The following is a 16544-nucleotide window of genomic DNA, read 5'->3' as shown; positions in this document are numbered from 1 at the left end:
GTGTGTGTGTGTGTGTGTGTGTGTGTGTTTCTATTATTTCTAAGAATGGATACAACATTACCACATAAAGCGCAACATTTATTTTCGGTTTTCATGGTAAGAGGATAAGCAAATGTCCTTCCAGGTAGAAAATAATTTTCACATGAACTAACAGAGAATACCGAAGTAATTTTCAGCGTCCATGTCCATTCCATGCCAGTTTCTCTGGCTCTGGTAGCCTCTCTCCTCCCACAGCTCTGATGTCTCTTCAATAGAAGCCTTTAGTTCCAACCGAAAAAAGCTGTGCATCTGAATGCCTACCAGCAAATCTGGAAGATTCTCCTCTTGCCAGCCCCAAACTCCCAGGACTGAAGGGGAACAGCCTGTCCAACAAGGTGGTCCCAGTGGGTTTTATAAAAGGCCTTCCTGAGACCTGAGAAACCACCAAACTCTATTCCCCTTCCTCTCCTGCTTCATCAAAATAAAATCTATTCAAGTAAAAAGACTTCTACATGTAAAGGTTTGCCAACATAGAAATGGTGTTAAATTACAATAGTATGATGTGATCCAAGAAACTCTAAACTGTGTCAGAAAATGTGCATTAATTTGTTTAACAAATATTCATTATATTCCCACCAAACACCAGGCCCTGGGCCAGAGGCTGGAGGTTGCAGTATTTGGAGAGTTTGGCATTTAGTAGAGTAGTTCTCAAATGTTAGTGTGGATAAGAATCACTTGGGAAACTTGTTACTAATGCACATTCCTGAGCCCCATCCCCAGAGTTTCAAATTCATCAGGCGGGGCTGAGGTTTAAGAATCTGCGTTTTAACCGGTCCCCAGGTATTTCTGAAACAGGTGGTTTTCAGTTGTATCTTGAGAAACCCTGACCTACTAGATGTTAAGTTCTGATCAGCTTAAGTCCCTTAAACTCAGGAGGGCTGGGGATCAGAAGAGATTCATGATTTCCAACTGCTTTAAGAAGCCTTAGAAAGACTTTCTAGAAAGGTTTTCTGTACAACAACCGTATACCAATATAACACCATTTCTTTTCAAACAGGAGAAAGACACTGTGTCCTCATGTGGCCTAAGGTGAGAAGGTGAAAGAGTTTCACTGGAACAATTCAAGAAGTGTGTGTGTGTGTGTGTGTGTGTGTATGTGTGTGTGTGTAAACTCATCAGCTATATAGTTAAGCTTTTGTACCTTACTGTATAGATATTTGCTATATGAATGTTATGCCTCAATTAAAAAAAAAATCAAGGAAGTATAAGACAAAGAAGGTAAGAGGGTTGGTTAAAAATGCCATTCTAGAGAAAAGTAGGGGAAAGGAACTGGGGACTGGCAGGACAGAAAACAGAAAGAAGGGGGGAAATTCAGACCTCGTGATGAAGGCATCAAGTAAATCCTCAGCAGCTGGTATAGAAAGAGGGCTGGAAATGAGAGTGGGCAGATGTGGGTGCAAAGAGGCTAAAGGGTTCAGGTACCATAAGCTAGACACTTTGAGTACAAATGGAAGAAGGAAAAGGAAAGAAAGAAGGAAGGGAAGGAGACTAGAAGGCCAAGGAAAGAAGGAGAAAGAAACAGAAAGAAACAGAAAGAAGAGGGCCCTGGCCCAAGGGGGAGCTTACAGTCTTGTGGCTCTGACTATGTGACTTTCAGCAAGTTGTCTGATTGTTCCAAGCCTGTATGTGTCTCTTTAGAATGAGGCTGAACCTCCGAGAAAGTGAGGAGTAATAGAGATTGTGTATGTGAAAGGCTATTTGTAAATTCTAAAGGGCTGCTAAATTCTACTTATATTACGAATACATTCTGGCTCAGGGTTAGGCCAACTGCAAGTGTGGCTATAAGCATGTGTCCCAGTCCAGCTCCCCAAGTGACTTTCCACATCTTCCTCCTACCTGACCACCAAACTTGCACAAGTTTGGTGAGAGGTTGTCTTTCTTTTTCTTTTCTGATCTGAGCTCATTTGTATGTTGCTTTGTGCAGGCCTAAGCATGAGATTCCTTTCAGCACCCCCACCTCCAGCTATTCTCCTTGACCCCAGAAGCCCCTTCCACCTTCTCCCAGGCAAGGCCAGCTGTTGTCACGGAGGCCACCTGCCTCCTCCCTGGCCTGTGAGTCACTATAGTTGGACTAGTAGGCCTCACTAGAGACCTCCAGGGACCAAGGCAGCTAGCTGGAGGCCCTTGGGGAAGGAGGGGAAATCAGACAAGCACTAAAATTAGATGAATTGTCTATAAATGTTTTTAATTAAAATTATGATTCTTTTTCTATGCCGAAGAGTCTCTTTAAGAACAATTGCACTCCCTGAGTGGCAGACGAAGAGCTCAGCAGCTCTTCCCAAAGCCAGGGAGGGAAGAGAGGTGAGAGCAGAGAGATGGAATAACTGGTTCTTTCCCTTTTAGGGATAAGAAAGCAAAAAAGGAGAAAGGTGGGGGGAGCCCTTAAGGGATCTACTTGGGGACTACCCAGGTTGAGGCTCCTGGGGGAGGGGGCTGAGCGTGTTGGGGACCCTGAAGCTGGGATTTTGTTTTCTTTTGTTCCATAAAATTATGCCACCTTCTCACTCCCTCCCCCCTTCCTGGCTCCAACCACCAGCCTGGAAACTGAAGCCAGAGCCACCCACACCTTGGCCTTGGGGCCACCCGGACAGGCAGAAGAACCGAGAGAGAGAGAGAGAGAGAGAGAGAGAGAGAGACAGAGACAGAGAGAGAGACAGAGACATTAGGGAGAAGAGATGGAAATAGGGAGACATGGGGATTGGGCAAAGGGAGACTGACAGTCCATCAGGGGAGAGACATCCTCAGAGAAAGCACAAGGGTCTACGGGACAGAAGAGAAAGGTAGAAGAAGTAAAACAGCTTCAAACAGAATAGAAAGAAGGGGATGGCAGGGAGGGGAAACCGAGAGGTAGCAGGTAGCGAAGCTGAGGGGTGAGCAGCGACTTTGAGAAACAAAAGTGGACTGTCTGGGGGCTGATGCCAGCCAACGCCGAGTTCATGGCGAGGGTCCTAACCTAGGTAACACCTCAACCCACACTCAGCTCAGGAACTCCCCCGCCCACACTGTGCCGCCGCCTCCTTTCGGATCCTCAAACTTGCGGTTCAGGCACAATATTCGCGTCGGAGGTCGGGGGACCTGGCTTGTGTGGTGTCCCAAGGGAACTGTGGGCCCTCGCATCACCCAGGTGGGAGGGCGCCAAGACGGTGCTCCGCCGCTGTGCCGGCCGCCCACGGCTGCGCCCCGGGCGGCACACCGTTTCGGAGTGTGTCCTGGAGTCCACTCCCCCAGCCCTCTTTGCTTCCCCCGATTTCCGTTTGCAACGTCCACATCCATCACCTTCGCTTGTGTACTGGGGTGGGGTGGGGTGGGGGCGCGGTCTCTGCAGGAATTGGTATCTACATCATTCTGTTGCTCCCTCAAAGTTTCTCTTTGATGGCAGAGAGACTTATTCTAAGTCAGAAGAAAGGAAAGTCTTGCCTGTTCCGGGCCCTGTGATTGCACAAAAATACAAATACTGCCGGCATGGAGATGCGGCTGGAAAACTATAAACCGGGAGCGTTAGGAGGCAGGAAATTTGGGGTATCCGGAGACAAGTTCCTAAATAACCGGAGAAACACGATGCGGGAGATTGAGGCGGGAGGGCCTGAAGGGCCAACTCCATTGGGACAGAGAGCTGGAGAGGGAGACTCTCAAAACAAGCGGAAGGAACAGCTTAAGTAGTCGGGCATCTCTGTCCCTCCAGCCGGAAATCCGCCCCAAACCTCATCCCAGGCGCTCCCGGTACAAGTCGCGGGCCCCCGCACTGGTGGGGGGGGGATGCCACCCTCTGCCCCAGGAGTCCCCACGCTGAGACTCATTATTTGCTGGATCTTTCTTTTTTTGTTTTTGTCTCCTTCAAATACAAGACAAAAATACACCTCATTCATCATCATAGATATATATATTTCACTCTCACCACATAAATACAAAACATTCGAATATCCAAAACATTCTGAACGAAGTTAGTAGCCAGGATTCAGTGACACCTACCCGCGTTTGAATCATTCATTATTTTCTTCACTAAAAATAATTTGCCTAAAAAAAAGGAAAAAAATCTTCCAACGTAAATAATTTACAATAAAATTACTATGTTTAAAATGCCCTGCGCTCGCTTCGGTTGGAGGCATACATTCTAGACACTGCGGCACCTCGAAATCTGGGTCTGTGGTTTGGTTAAAATGCGGTGGCCTTGGCTGTGGGGCTGTCCTTGTCGCGCCGGTAAGGTCCGGGTTTCTAACTTGGGACCATGGAAACCCGAGGATGTTTTAGGGGAGGGTGTGGGGCAGGATCCTTCCCTATCCACGCAGGGAGCTGATCTGAAAGTGAACTACAGACAGAGGAGACCGGGCTGTACTGCTGTCCCCGGCTACGTCCCTGCCTCCGGGTCCACAAAAAACTGCTCTGAAATCTAGGTTTAGAGAATCCGGGAGTGGGTGAGAGGGAGGCACTGGTTCGTTTCCAAACCGAGCAATTCTGCGCCGAGCCACGCGTCTGGGAGCCGGTGGGGTGGAGCGCCGGCGTCCGGGAACCACCGGGGCGGCACTGCTCTCTCCCCCGAAGGAGCGTGAAGCTATCCACCACCGCCAAACAGCCTCGGAGAATATTCTGAATTTTCTTTCATTCGCTGCGTTGGCTTTTCTTTTGCTTTTCCCTTTTAAATTCCTGTTTAAAGCCATAACACCTAAAACTTTAATTTTGCATTGCTCTGTGGCGCATTCTCTACGCTGAATCTTCTTACACCTTCCAAACCATTGTTATGAGTGTCTAAAAACTGGTTCCACTCCATCTGGTTTAATGTGGTGGTTATTACTCTTGTTTTATTGCTGAGTAGATCAAATGTATTACCACCGTTGCTTGCCTTGATGTTTGGTTTATTGTCCCCTGGGGTCAATAAGCCCAGGAGGTAGTTAAGATTGGAATTTCTCTAAAAGGGAGAAAACTCGCGGCACGATTTGTCCACCTAGGAAGCTGCGTGTGCACTGGCTCTCCGCAGAGTTCCGCAAAGTGGGGACCAGGGGCTCCCAAAAGCCCTGGTTTCTCTGGCGAGAAAAAGGAACGTCCTCCTTTTTGGTCGAAAGAAACCTTTTGGTCGAAAGAAACCTGCCAGCTTTTTCAGCCCCTGGGGTCTGCGTGCAGCTTTCCTCTCTCAAATATTCGTAAGAATAACCAACGGCAGCAGCGGCCCGATGGAGACGTGGCGTGTGCTTTGGACTTTGAACCGGTCTTTTTCTTTCCAGGGCCCGGCGTTGGTTGGGGCATCAGGTTGGCTAACTCGGGCATTTCCCCCAATTCTTTGGATTCTCCTGGATTCAGAAGGAAGTTTGGGGAGAGGGGAGAACATGGAGGAAAGGCAGGGGAAAAAAAAAAAAAAAGCTCAAATGACATAAAATTGGTAGCAGAGCCTGGCGGGAAAGGAGAGCTGTCAGAGGCCTCGTGGGAGCCGGGAGCCCAGCACAGGAGCCCCCAGCGCCTAGCGCGAGTCCATAAATATCACCACAATAGATACTATAAATATAAATACAGGGGAACACTTAAAGTCAGTCCAGCGCTTTTTTCTCGGCCCCTTCTTTATTGTTGGTCCGGGAGTAAGGCTCGAAGGCCGAGGAGCTCAGGTATCGTGCGGAGAGTTCTTGCAAATTCCCGGCCAGCGAACCAGCCATTGTCAACGGGGCAGAGGATAGGCGGCTGGCGACCGAGCCGAGCAGCGAGGGCACCGGCAGGCTGAAGAGGCCGTGGCCGGCAGCCGGCGCGCCAGTGTGCAGTCCCCCAGGCCCAGCGGGCCCCGGTCCCGGGGCGCCGCCTACGGCTGGAGGGTGCGGGGACGAGGCGCCGGCGGGACCCGGAGCCGCAGCAGCGGCGGCGGCGGCCGAGCCCGCGACGGCGCCCGCGCCCAGGGCGGGTAGGCTGGGCCCGCGAAGCGCTGAGCCGAGGGCGCCAGTGGCGCATGGCGGCAATAGCGCTGGCAGGCCGGGCGGTGACAACAGGCGGCCCTGCTCCAGCAGCCGCAGCACGCTGCACGTGGCCGCGGTCTCCGACACCACCGAGCGTAGCTCCGAGTCCTTGCCTTGGTCCTTCTTCTGTTTCGTGCGCCGGTTCTGGAACCAGACCTTCACCTGCGCGCCAGGCGTGGGGAGGGTGAGAGAGGGGCAGAGGAGACGGGCGTCAAGGGGAGCGGGCTCCGGGGGCCCTCCTGCAACTGCAACCCCAACCCCAACCCCAGCCCCAGTCTCAACGCGCAGCAGGAAAGGTCCAGCCTGGGAGCTGCTAGGGGAAGCCAGGGCTGCCAGGTGGGCGACACAGCTGCGCTTCCGGGTTATGGAAGCAGGCCCAAGTCGGCGAGAGTACCAATAAAGTAATAGTGTTCACGACCCTCACTCGGAGAAAGACCAGAAGATTCTGACTGGGCGGTTGTCCTACCCACAACCAGACTGCGGACCTGCACGGCTTGAGAGCAAACATTTCAAGGAGAATGTGTGAGGCGGGAAGGGTGCTGTGCTGGGAGTGGGGGTGTGAAGTGGGGATGGGTGGAGAAGAGTGTTGCCTGCCTTTCGGGACCCACACCCCTGGCCCAACGGGCTCGAATGTAGCCCCAACAGCACTTCTGTTGGAGGTACTAGTGGCTTCTTCCTTATTAGGGTCGTCAGGCTTGACCATCAACTAGCAGCAAGCAGGGAAGGTGGCTGTAGAAAAAACGATTTGTTCAGGGTGGACTTTATACGCCAAGCTTTCTCCACCTCCTCTCACCACCAGCTGGATTGGAGGGGCTGTGTGCTACCCCTTATCACTCTACTGTTCTGCATCACGAACTTTGGCATCACAAGCAGCCAGGAGGCTGGGTGGACTAAATTCTCTCCACCAACCTCCCCTCTCACTCTTCTCCCTCTTCAGGCCTAGCTGGTGGCCCAGAATGGAGTCTGGCAGCTACAGAGAAAGGTTATTCTGTCTAGATTTTGTAAACTAAGAGGCGTGGTAACAGAGAGACTAAGGAAAAGCTACCACACCAACTCAGGCCGCAGAAAGAATATCTAATATGTTCTGTCCTTGGTTCTCAGCTTTCTACCCAGATCCCAGACCTAAACCGCTCCCCACCTGCTACAGGGGTGGGAAAGGGACTGGTCCTCAGAAACAAAGTATGCCTTGCACAAGCCAAGCTGGTGCCATGACCTGGCCAGTCCCCAAAGGGCCTCCACGAGACAAATGTCGGGGGCCCTAAAGTGCCCCTGATCTGAGTCCACATGGTCAGCTCTGTAGGATTATATGGATTTCACGTAAAGGAAAAGACCTAAAGCACAGTTGGCAGTGCTGGCTCCCAGAGCCCCAGATCTGCCTCTAATCCCATACCTCACACATCACTGGCACAGAAGACAGGGCTTCCTGGGTGCCTGGAGTGGGTGCTCAGGGCTGGGAATGGGGTTGGGTAGCTTAGGGCCAGGGGAAGCCTTAAGGGTCAGGGCAGTCTGGTCTGCACAGGCAGATCTTGGGTATGTGCACCTTTCTAATCCTAGACGTCACCCACAGCACTGGAGAAGGGGCCTTTGGCCCTAGGCTTTTGGCCCATTGCATAATGGGCCTGGTGTTGGGGTCCCCAAAGAGGGTAGTGCTCAGAAATCTGGCCAAAAAAGGGTGGCCAAAAGGGCAAACAGTTCCTTGTAGAGCAGAGGAAAGCAAGGAATTCTCAAGACTGGGGTCCAAAATGAATTCCAAAAGGACAAGATTTGGCGTCTCCTGGGCTAGGGCAATGTGGGCAAAGCATGGGCCCTGGAATATCTGAGGGTATGGGGGGTGGAGGAAGAGTTTATGGAAGGGGAGGAAGCCTTAGACCTTTCTTCCCCATCCTCCTGCTCTCCTCCACTTCCCTTGGGAGGCTCTGTCCAGAGCCAGGCTGGCTAGTGAGGAAGTGCTGGCTAGAGGTGCTGGGGAAGGAGGCTGGTGCAGAGCTGTGAGCAGCCTGGCGGCCGCGTACCTGGGTCTCCGAGAGGTTGAGCTGCCGGGCGAGCTCGGTCCTCTCGCGGCCCACCACGTACTGGCAGCGCTGGAACTCCATCTCCAGCCGGTAGAGTTGCTCCGCCGTGAAGGACGTGCGCGTCCTCTTGGGCCGGTCCAGGTCCAGGCCCTTGGGCAGGATGATCTCTCGTATGGACCCCTTGGCATCTGGGGAAGGGGAATTGTCAGCCGCCAGAACCCTCTCCTTTCCCTCCACCTCTTTGGCCGGAGGTGGCTTCGGGAACAGTCGCCAACAGCCTGAAATTCGGAGGGGGGTGCGGCCACAGCCGCGGAGCAAAGACATCGTATGTTTGGGGGACGAGGAGGCCAAGGCCACACGCTGGCGAGAGAACCAGATTTGCCTTTGTACAGCCCTCCGGCCAGGGAAGGGGAAAAACATCTATTCCAAATCGGTTGATGGTCATTCCGGCCTGGGGGCCTTGACTACGCGGTCTCGGTCCCCGGTAGCCTAAAGGTTCCCCAACAGCCCAGGTTGTGCCGGACCCAGCTCTGGGGCGTGTGATCAGACAGCGCTCCGGCGGTCCCCACCCCCATCCTGGGGTCTCTTTTCCTCCGGAGCCAGGGAGCCGGAAACAGGAGTGACCAAGTCGGGGCCGGCAGGGCCTGGCGATCTGCTGCGAGGGAGGCGCCGGGCGGGGGCCGGGCTCTATTACCGCGGCCTCTCAAGCCGAGCGCACACCGCGCAGCAGAGCGGGGCCGAGCCGAGCTCCGAGGCAGCTTCCGAGGCCCGGCAACTGAGCCCGACCGCTTCTCCAGGCGGCAGCGACCAGCCCCAAGCGCGGCGCCGGGGCCCTCGGCCCAGCGCGCCAACTGGCCGGGCCGTAGTGGGCAGTCGGTGGCTGTTCTCCCGCGCCCGTGTTCCCCTTTGGTGAGCTCAACTGGCCAGGGCGCGGGAGTCTGCCGGGCGGGTTCCTGGCAGGTCCTCCCGGCCGCAGGGCGCGCACACGTCCTCCAGAGTTTCCTGCTCCTTTCGGGTGTCGGAGGCCACAGCCTGGAGCCTGGGCCCGCCCGTACAAACCCTCGGCTCCCCCAGCAGCCCAGCGGCTGGGCCCTCAGGGCTTAGAGGGTCAAGGCTCCTGGAGAGTGCGCGCCCCAGGTGCGAGTCCCCATTGGCCGGCCAGACCCGGGGCGGGGAGGGCCAGCAACTTTCTTCGAAGTCCCATCCCGCACCTCTTCCCGGTGGGTCTGGGTCGGTAGCGGCGCGCGGCTCGCGCCCCGGAGTCGCCCTCAAAGAACGCGCCCCGCAGCCCTGCCCCATCCCTACCTCGGACCAGGATCCGGCGGCAGTAATCCGGGTCGGCTGCGGAATTGGATTTACTTTTGTTACAATCTTCAGCGGCGCCCGACGCCGAGAAGGCGCCCTGCGACTCCTTGAGGAAGGCGGCAGGGAGGTTGCCCTCCGCGCCCTTGCTCTCCTTGCTTTCCTTGTGCGCGTTCTTGGAGACCCGGGCAGCCTCTGCGTCCGAGTGGCACCGAACGTCCATTTTGTCTGTTTTCCCGAACATGGGAGAGGCAGAGCAACCAAAAAAAAAAGGAAAGAAAAAAAGAAGAGGCAGAGTGGGGACAAAACCCCTACAATACAGCCTCTACGCCCAGCCCGGAGGGAGGCAAGCGGCAAGAATGAAGGTCCCGGTGGGGTGGCTGCGGTGGCCGCGGGCGGGTCAGCGGCGACCGGTGAGTGGCGCGCTCGCCGAGAGGCGGCGGGTCTAGTCCAGGATCCCGGTGGAGCCGCGGCGAGGCTGCCTCGTCAGCGTCCGCGTCCTCTGAGCACGTCCAGTGTCCCCAGCCTGGCGATCAGGTAGTGAGTAGCGCAACTCGAAAATGCTGCGGCTCCCGCCTGTTACAGAGAAAGCGAGTTGTAGTTGTCCGACACCCGGGGGGACGCACGCTCGCTGTAGCAATTGATTACGGGTAATTTCGCAGCCCCCACGTTTCGGTTACCTCATGAATACACTAAATTGTTTGGATAATATATCAGATCGTAATGGATGGTTTCTTTCCTTGTCCCCAATCAAGTAGGGGTTTAGCCAGTGAATAAACGGAAATGATTGGTCTTGCTTTCAGGAAACACACAATCAAAGACCCACACTTCCAGAAAAACTTTTGACAAGATTCATCCTGAATAGTTAGTACCATTAGCAGGCATTATTAACTTTCCCTTTGCCTTTGACCCTCCTGCTCACATACTGGCTAGAGGGGTTTTCTCCACACTCCACAGATAGAGCTGAATGAGGGTGGAGGGGGGAGAAAAACAAAACAAAAACCCCTTACACACCCTGCAGCAGAAGAAAGCAGTTGCCTGGAGGGGGAAAGGAAGAAGGAGGGGAGAGAAAGCTTTCCCCAAAACTATCTTCCCCGAACTCTAAAAAGCCACGCTTTGGTCCCAAACAACTCCTTAACACACCTCGATGCTGACAGCCATCTTAAACTGCCACCTCTCTTCATTTAGTCCCCGTTGGATTTTTTCATGCCGGCACCTCCAGCAGCCCTGAGACAGCCGATTCAAAGGGCAGCTTTGTACTCAGAGTCCAGCAGGAGAGAGAGGGGGAGAGGGAGAGAGAGCCGAGAAAATCTCCACTGTGAGATCTGCTTCAAAAAAAAAAGTTTTCCCCTAGCTATTTCATTGTCTCTGCTACAATATCTTTGAGAAAAGCAACAGCCAGTAATCCAATAAGAGCATTGATTAGGCTACAATGATTCAATTCAAGCGCATGGCCTTGTGCAAGGAGCATGCTCCAGCCCTTCTCGTCACCTTGCCGGGGCAGAAGCCCTCTCCACGCCGCTCTCCCCATTCATTCCTTTATGGGAAATGCGGAGCAAAAGGAGTGAAAGATGGCAATTATCTAATTGGACTATTAACAAACAGTCCTCTGAGTGCGGCGGTCTGGCGTGGCTCCTGGGCGGGGGAAGGGCCGAGTTGCCTGCCCTCATTCACAAAGAGTGCAGGGGCCGGGGAGGAAAGGGGGTTTTTTAAAGGGAGGGGGGAGGAGAGGTGGGAGGTTTGGCTGAGAATTTTTTTACACAATTCCGAGAATGGGGGCGGAGGCGGGCGGGGAAGGGGAGGGGGCTAGGGGCGGGGGTCGCGGCGAGCGGGTGGGAGCGAGGGAGGGAGGGAGGGGATGTAAGTGTGTGTGGTGGGCTCTCAGGGGCTCCCACTCGCAGCCAGGCGCGCCCCGCCCCCGCACGGTCCCGCCGCCGCCGCCCTGTGGAAGGAACCCCAGCAAACCTCCGGGGCCGGAGAGGCTGCCGCACTCTCCCTTCCCCCTTCTGCCCCCCACCCCCAGCCCCAGGGAGAGCCTACAGCTCGGTCGGGTTCTGGAGGGCGTCTCCCCTTACTACTTTATTTCATTGGTGTGGTGTGGTATGTGTGCAATTGTTCTGAGCTACTCTCCGCAGGGCAGCGAGTTTCCGGGGTCCCCAACAGACGGGTTTTGGCAGCGAAGCCCGACGCCAAAAGGGTCTAGGGTGGAAAGTGCCTCCCGCTGTCCCGGGCGGGTAGGAGTGGAGGGGGGTGGGGCAGGGGTCTTTGCGGCCGCTCTGTTCTGAAGACGTAGAGTTGGATTTAGACAAAATCCAGCCATCTCTCCAGTTACTTCCAACCACGCTCAAACGCCCAAGTGGGCGCCCTGAGGCCTCGAGGGCTCCACCATCGTTTGGGCGGAGCCGTCGCGAGGCTCTCGGTCTTAGCTCCCATTACAGCGTAGCCAGTGCAAGTCCCCGGGATTCTGGTGGGTGGGGGCCCTCGTTTTCCTGCAGAGCTGCAAGAGGCAGTTACTGCGGCCTCCGCGGGCAAGAAGATGATGGGGTCCCAAATCCGGGCCCACTGGCCCTTCCCTGCCTGCTGGCGGGGCGGGGGGAGGGTCATACCCTCGGACAGTTGGCCCTGGCCCCCCATCCTGGCTACTCAGCGCTCCTTGTGCAGGAGGATTTGCCCCCCCCCCCCCACCTCCTCAGGAGACCTATGAGCCGCGGAGAGTCACAGCCTTGGCCCGAAGGGGCCACCTCGGAGTGGTTCCAGGTTCCCGGCCACACCCGGAGAGCTCCGTGGCCTTGGCCTCGGGGAGGCCACTGCAGCCCGCCAAACCCACGCTGATGCCTGCGACGCTGGGTCAAAGGCCCAGGGAGAAGTCTTTAAAAATAAAAATGCCCAGCATTTTTATTTTTAAAGACCTCTTCTTTTAGATGGATGAGGGGGACAGGCCGGGGAGTGCGCGAACTGCTGCCCCAAAGATGTGCCTAGTGGGTAGTGGTGGCACATGAAGGCCTGGGCCGCATCCCGGCAGCAAACCGGCCAAATCCCCAAAGCCGATTTGAAGTAGGGCCTCGGAGATCCTTACCCCCACCCCTCTCTTAGGAGAATAACAGTGGCATAGTTTGTTATTAGTGGGCACTTTATTGAGCAATTTTCCTTATTGGGTGCATAAAGACATTTACTCTTCCTAACCCTTCCATCAGGGAGGTAGTGATATCCCAGCTTTAGAGATGAAAAAACAAACAAAACAAAACAAAAAAAAAAAACGAGGCTGGGAGACATTCAATAACTAATCCACACCATGCAGCTGGCAAGTGCAGAATTTGAACCCAGTTCTGTCTTCAGAGCTACTTGTGATTCTCTTCAGCAGCCCTTCAGGACTCTGCCTGTTTCTGCGTTTCAAACCTATCCCTGCTTTGAGTTTGCAGAATCTCTTCTGGCAATCATGGTGTAAAATCACAGATACAGAGCAATAACCTTAATGTTGATACCAGGAATCCTGATTTAGGCATTGATTTTCATAAATTGTATCCAAACAACATGAAACACAAATGGAAACATGAATCCTGATTTCTAATCCTGCTATTTATTTCCAGCCATGAGCACTTCTTAGGAATCTGTCATCCTCCTACATGAAGCTGCCGGGAGTGAAAAAGTACAGTTTCATGGGTATAAACCTGCTAAATGAATGTCTCAGAGCAGAAATGTGCCTTTCTAGCCACCCCCCGGGGATCTTGCCACAAGTTGAAGGACTGCACCTTTTAAAATTGGGTAAAGTTAGGGGAGTCAGCTAAGCCTCCGGAGGGCAGGCACCCTTTTTTGTTTTTCCCCACTTACTGGAAATGCTAACGCTTATTAGTGAAAGGAAGAAAATGAGATATGATGGGGGAACACCTAATGTAATTAAGCCACCATTAACCAAGAGTCTGGAGGTGGCAGGACCTGGGGTGGCCGTTAAAGCATCTAGGTCTCCTCTCCTGAGCTTCAAGAACAAACCCTAAGTAAGGGAACTCATAGCCTCTACACATGGCTTGAGGTTGGCAGTACTAATTGTGCTGTTGACTGATGCCCCTCTATCTTCCACGCCCTTGAAATAACGAAATTCAACAAAAAAACAGTGAACCCATAACCTGGTTTTACTTTTTGTTATGCGTAGTGCTTTTTTTTTTTTTTTTTTTTTTTTTTTTTTTTTTTTTTTTCTGGTGACTGGATTAAAATTCTATGGGCATCCATCCAGAAAAACCATGACAGATTTCTGAGAGGACACAGTGGAGGACGGAAGCCCGGGGATGGAAATTTCAGAAAAGCAGCTGCTGCTCCCAGAAAATCTAAAGCTGTGTGTCCACTGGCAAAGAAAGGAGAGAACTCAGTCAATTATTTGGATAATCTGACACAAGCCTGTACCACACAACACATGAGGACCCAGGACTGCTCCAGGTAAAAGCGTTTTCTTGTCTTGATTAAATTTACTTCCCTCCCCAGGACCCTTCCTGCCCCCACATCACTGTCTGCAGGTGCAGACAGACCCAGAATAGAACTGTAGAGCTGGAAGGATTTTTAGAGATCATCTATTCCATAACCTTCATTTGACTTGACAGATGAGAAAAATGAGCCTGGAAAGACAAAGCGACTTGTTAAGGATTAGACAACTAGTAGTGGGGGCATCTGTGCTCCAGGGCTGGTCTCCTGACTTAAAGCTACACTCCCACCACCAGCCAGGCTTCCCAGAATCTGAACAAGATGATGTTCTCTCTGGGGTGGGGTGGAAGGATGCCATCTAAAGGAGCTAAATCACAATCAGAGCCTTGGGGTGCTTTTCATAGTCCCTGCCTCCGCCCTGTCACTGCACCAGAAAGCAGGATCCGAGATAGTACACAGTGCTTTCCTTTTCCATTTTCATTTTTTATTTCAGAAAGATGTAGGAGGGGGAAACATGCTGGCAGAAAACCTGAGATCCTCTTAGATTATGAGTGGTTTGGGGACAGCATAACTTAATGTCTGAAACATCGTTTTAAAACGAACTGTATCAGAGGAAATGATACAACCAGGAATTAAGTTTCTGTAACAATGAATCAGGGCACCTGATAATGATGGCTGATTAAAAACAAGAATACCTAGCATTTATACAGAGATTTTCATCCCAAAGTTGCATGTAGTGATGAATTCAATCTCATCTAATTGTCATTTTTCTCCACTTCATAGAAGGTAGTTTGAGCACTAGAGAATCAATTGCATTAAAAACTGATGCTGAATATCCGAAGTGGAAAACGGAGCTGTACATCCAGCTATTTCTTCCCCATTTTCGCTAAAGACAGTATTAGCCAATGTACAGAGAGCAAAGTTCTGAATTATTCTGACTGCATTTTAAGCAAACAATCCCATTGGACTCCATTCCTCAACTTTATATTTTGTATCAAGAAATTACCTTCTTTCATTTACTTGATGTATCTTGTACATAGAAGCAACATAGAATGTTTGAGTTGGAAGGGGCCTTAGAGTGATGTAATAAACAGAGTTCTGGGGTCAGCCAGGCTGCCAGAGACATATCTTCCGACCCCAGCTCCACTACTTACTAGGTGTGTGGCTTTAGGTTGGGTAGTTTGCTCCTCTGTGACTCAGTAGCCTACCTGCAAACTAAGGCTAGTCCTAGTACCTACAGGGTGTTCCATAAGTACTTTAGAACAGAGCTTGACACATGGTGGATACTGTCAGCAAATATTTACTATTAGTATCTTTCTTCAAGCCTCTCCTATGGGGCTAGCACTGTGTTAGTTAGAACCAAAGACAGCAGAAGGCACCAAGAACCAGATGGAGTAACCAAAAGTTCCAGATAGTATAATAGATAGCAAAGCTGATTGGCTTCATACTGATTCAATAACTTATAATAGTAATAAACAACTAGTATTTATTAAGGACTTACTGAATGGTATTATATCATTTAATTCTCAGAACAACACTTTGAGAAAAGAACAATTCTGTATGTCCACTCTGTTACAATGGCCATAAATTCTTTGCTGTTCCTCCCATTAAGAAGTGGAGTCTATTTCCCCTTTGCTGAATGTGGCTGGCTTTGTGACATGCTTTGATCAACAAAATGAGGTGGAAGTGACATTGTGTCAATTCTGGGGCTAGGCCTTAAAGAGCCCTGGTAGCTTCTGGTTTTGCTCTCTTGCAGCCCAGCAGCCATGCTAATAAAGAAGCCAGTTAGACTACTAGAGCAAGTGAGGCCATATGGAAAATTGAGGTGCCCCAACCCATAGCACCAACTTCCAGCCATATGAGTGGGGCCATCTTGTGTGTCCCGCCCAGCTGAACTCCCAGCGGAATGCAACCTTATAAAGGATCCCAACAATATCATGTGAGGCAGGGATGAGGCAACCATGCTGAGCCCTGTTCAAACAGCAGAATGTTGAAAAACTATATGGTGTTTGTTGTTTAGGCTACTAAGCTTTGGGCATGTTTGTAGTTTTCAGCAGTAGGTAACTGAAGCACCCATATGACAGATGAGAAACTGAGGCTCAGAGACGCTCAGCAACTTGTCCGTGGCCTCACAGCTAGGAAGTGGTACAGTCTGGATTCAAACCCAGAACCATACCATCCCCAAAGCCGTGATCTTGACCAATGAACTACACAGTGCCTCCTATGGAATAACCAAATTCTAAAGAATAATTCATACGTTTATTTTTGTCCTTTCTCTATTTCACATGTATATGGTGTAGGCTGGACCAATAAGAGACATATCGTGTCACACTTAAGACCTGAGAGAATAAAAGTGTTAGGGCTAGAAATGGAACAAAGGTGGTTTTTACCAAGATCTTTATCACCTCCCCACTGGGAGGTGGGTAGAGAGCCCCGAATTTCTTTCTCTTTTTAAAAAACAAAAATGCAAATGGACACGTTGTGCTCTGGCCTTTAGGAAATCAGAGATACAGTAACACTTAGGGTGGTGAATGAAAAGTGGCAACAGGTGGTTGTTCAGCTCCGAAATTCTCCAGGTGAAGCATTCTGGGAGAAGGAAAAGAAAGGTTGCTTTTATTACAGCATTTTCTGGGTCACAGAGAACTTTGAGAATTTCCAGGAAACCTGGCTTATAAATTTGTATCTTTCGAACATGAGTACATTTGTGTTTCAAAGCATCTTTAAACCTATCATTTTCTGAAATTCCTTACTGCCTGAAAAGCTGCTGGAGCCATTTATTCAACAAGCAGGTATTGACACCTACTCCGAACAAGCCTCTAAGAACTCCCTGTATCAGAACCGTAAAGTGTTT

General features: G+C 51.7%; 1 protein-coding gene across 2 annotated transcripts; it reads right to left on the bottom strand.

Moving 5' to 3' along the window:
- Positions 1–3937: 3937 nt before the first annotated feature.
- VAX1 (ventral anterior homeobox 1) lies at positions 3938–10487 on the bottom strand. 2 transcript variants are annotated; one of them, XM_074338989.1, is made up of 4 exons: positions 10427–10487; positions 9287–9859; positions 7982–8169; positions 3938–6131 (listed from the first exon to the last, which is right to left on the bottom strand). In XM_074338989.1, exons 2-4 carry the CDS (start codon positions 9525–9527, stop codon positions 5556–5558), a joined length of 1005 nt encoding a protein of 334 aa, XP_074195090.1. In that variant the 5' UTR covers positions 9528–9859; positions 10427–10487; the 3' UTR covers positions 3938–5555. The 2 variants fall into 2 exon arrangements, with proteins under 2 accessions (XP_074195090.1, XP_019580712.2); XM_019725153.2 differs by lacking the exon at positions 10427–10487 and having other exon boundaries at positions 9287–9902.
- Between the last annotated feature and the right edge of the window lie 6057 nt (positions 10488–16544).

This window comes from Rhinolophus sinicus, linkage group LG07, assembly GCF_036562045.2.
Source record: "Rhinolophus sinicus isolate RSC01 linkage group LG07, ASM3656204v1, whole genome shotgun sequence".
In the NCBI taxonomy this organism is placed as follows: Eukaryota; Metazoa; Chordata; class Mammalia; order Chiroptera; family Rhinolophidae; genus Rhinolophus; species Rhinolophus sinicus.
The sequence above is the reverse complement of the archived record's forward strand: the minus strand, read 5'-3'. Positions and strand labels throughout refer to the sequence as shown.

Bases quoted from the DNA above. Each gene is read 5' to 3' on its own strand.
- VAX1 (XM_074338989.1), bottom strand. From the start codon at position 9,527: ATGTTCGGGAAAACAGACAAAATGGACGTTCGGTGCCACTCGGACGCA. The intron at 8,170-9,286 runs GTAGGGATGGGG...CCCCTTCCCCAG, and splicing joins CCGCCGGATCCTGGTCCGAG to ATGCCAAGGGGTCCATACGA. The intron at 6,132-7,981 runs GTACGCGGCCGC...CCTGGCGCGCAG, and splicing joins TCAACCTCTCGGAGACCCAG to GTGAAGGTCTGGTTCCAGAA.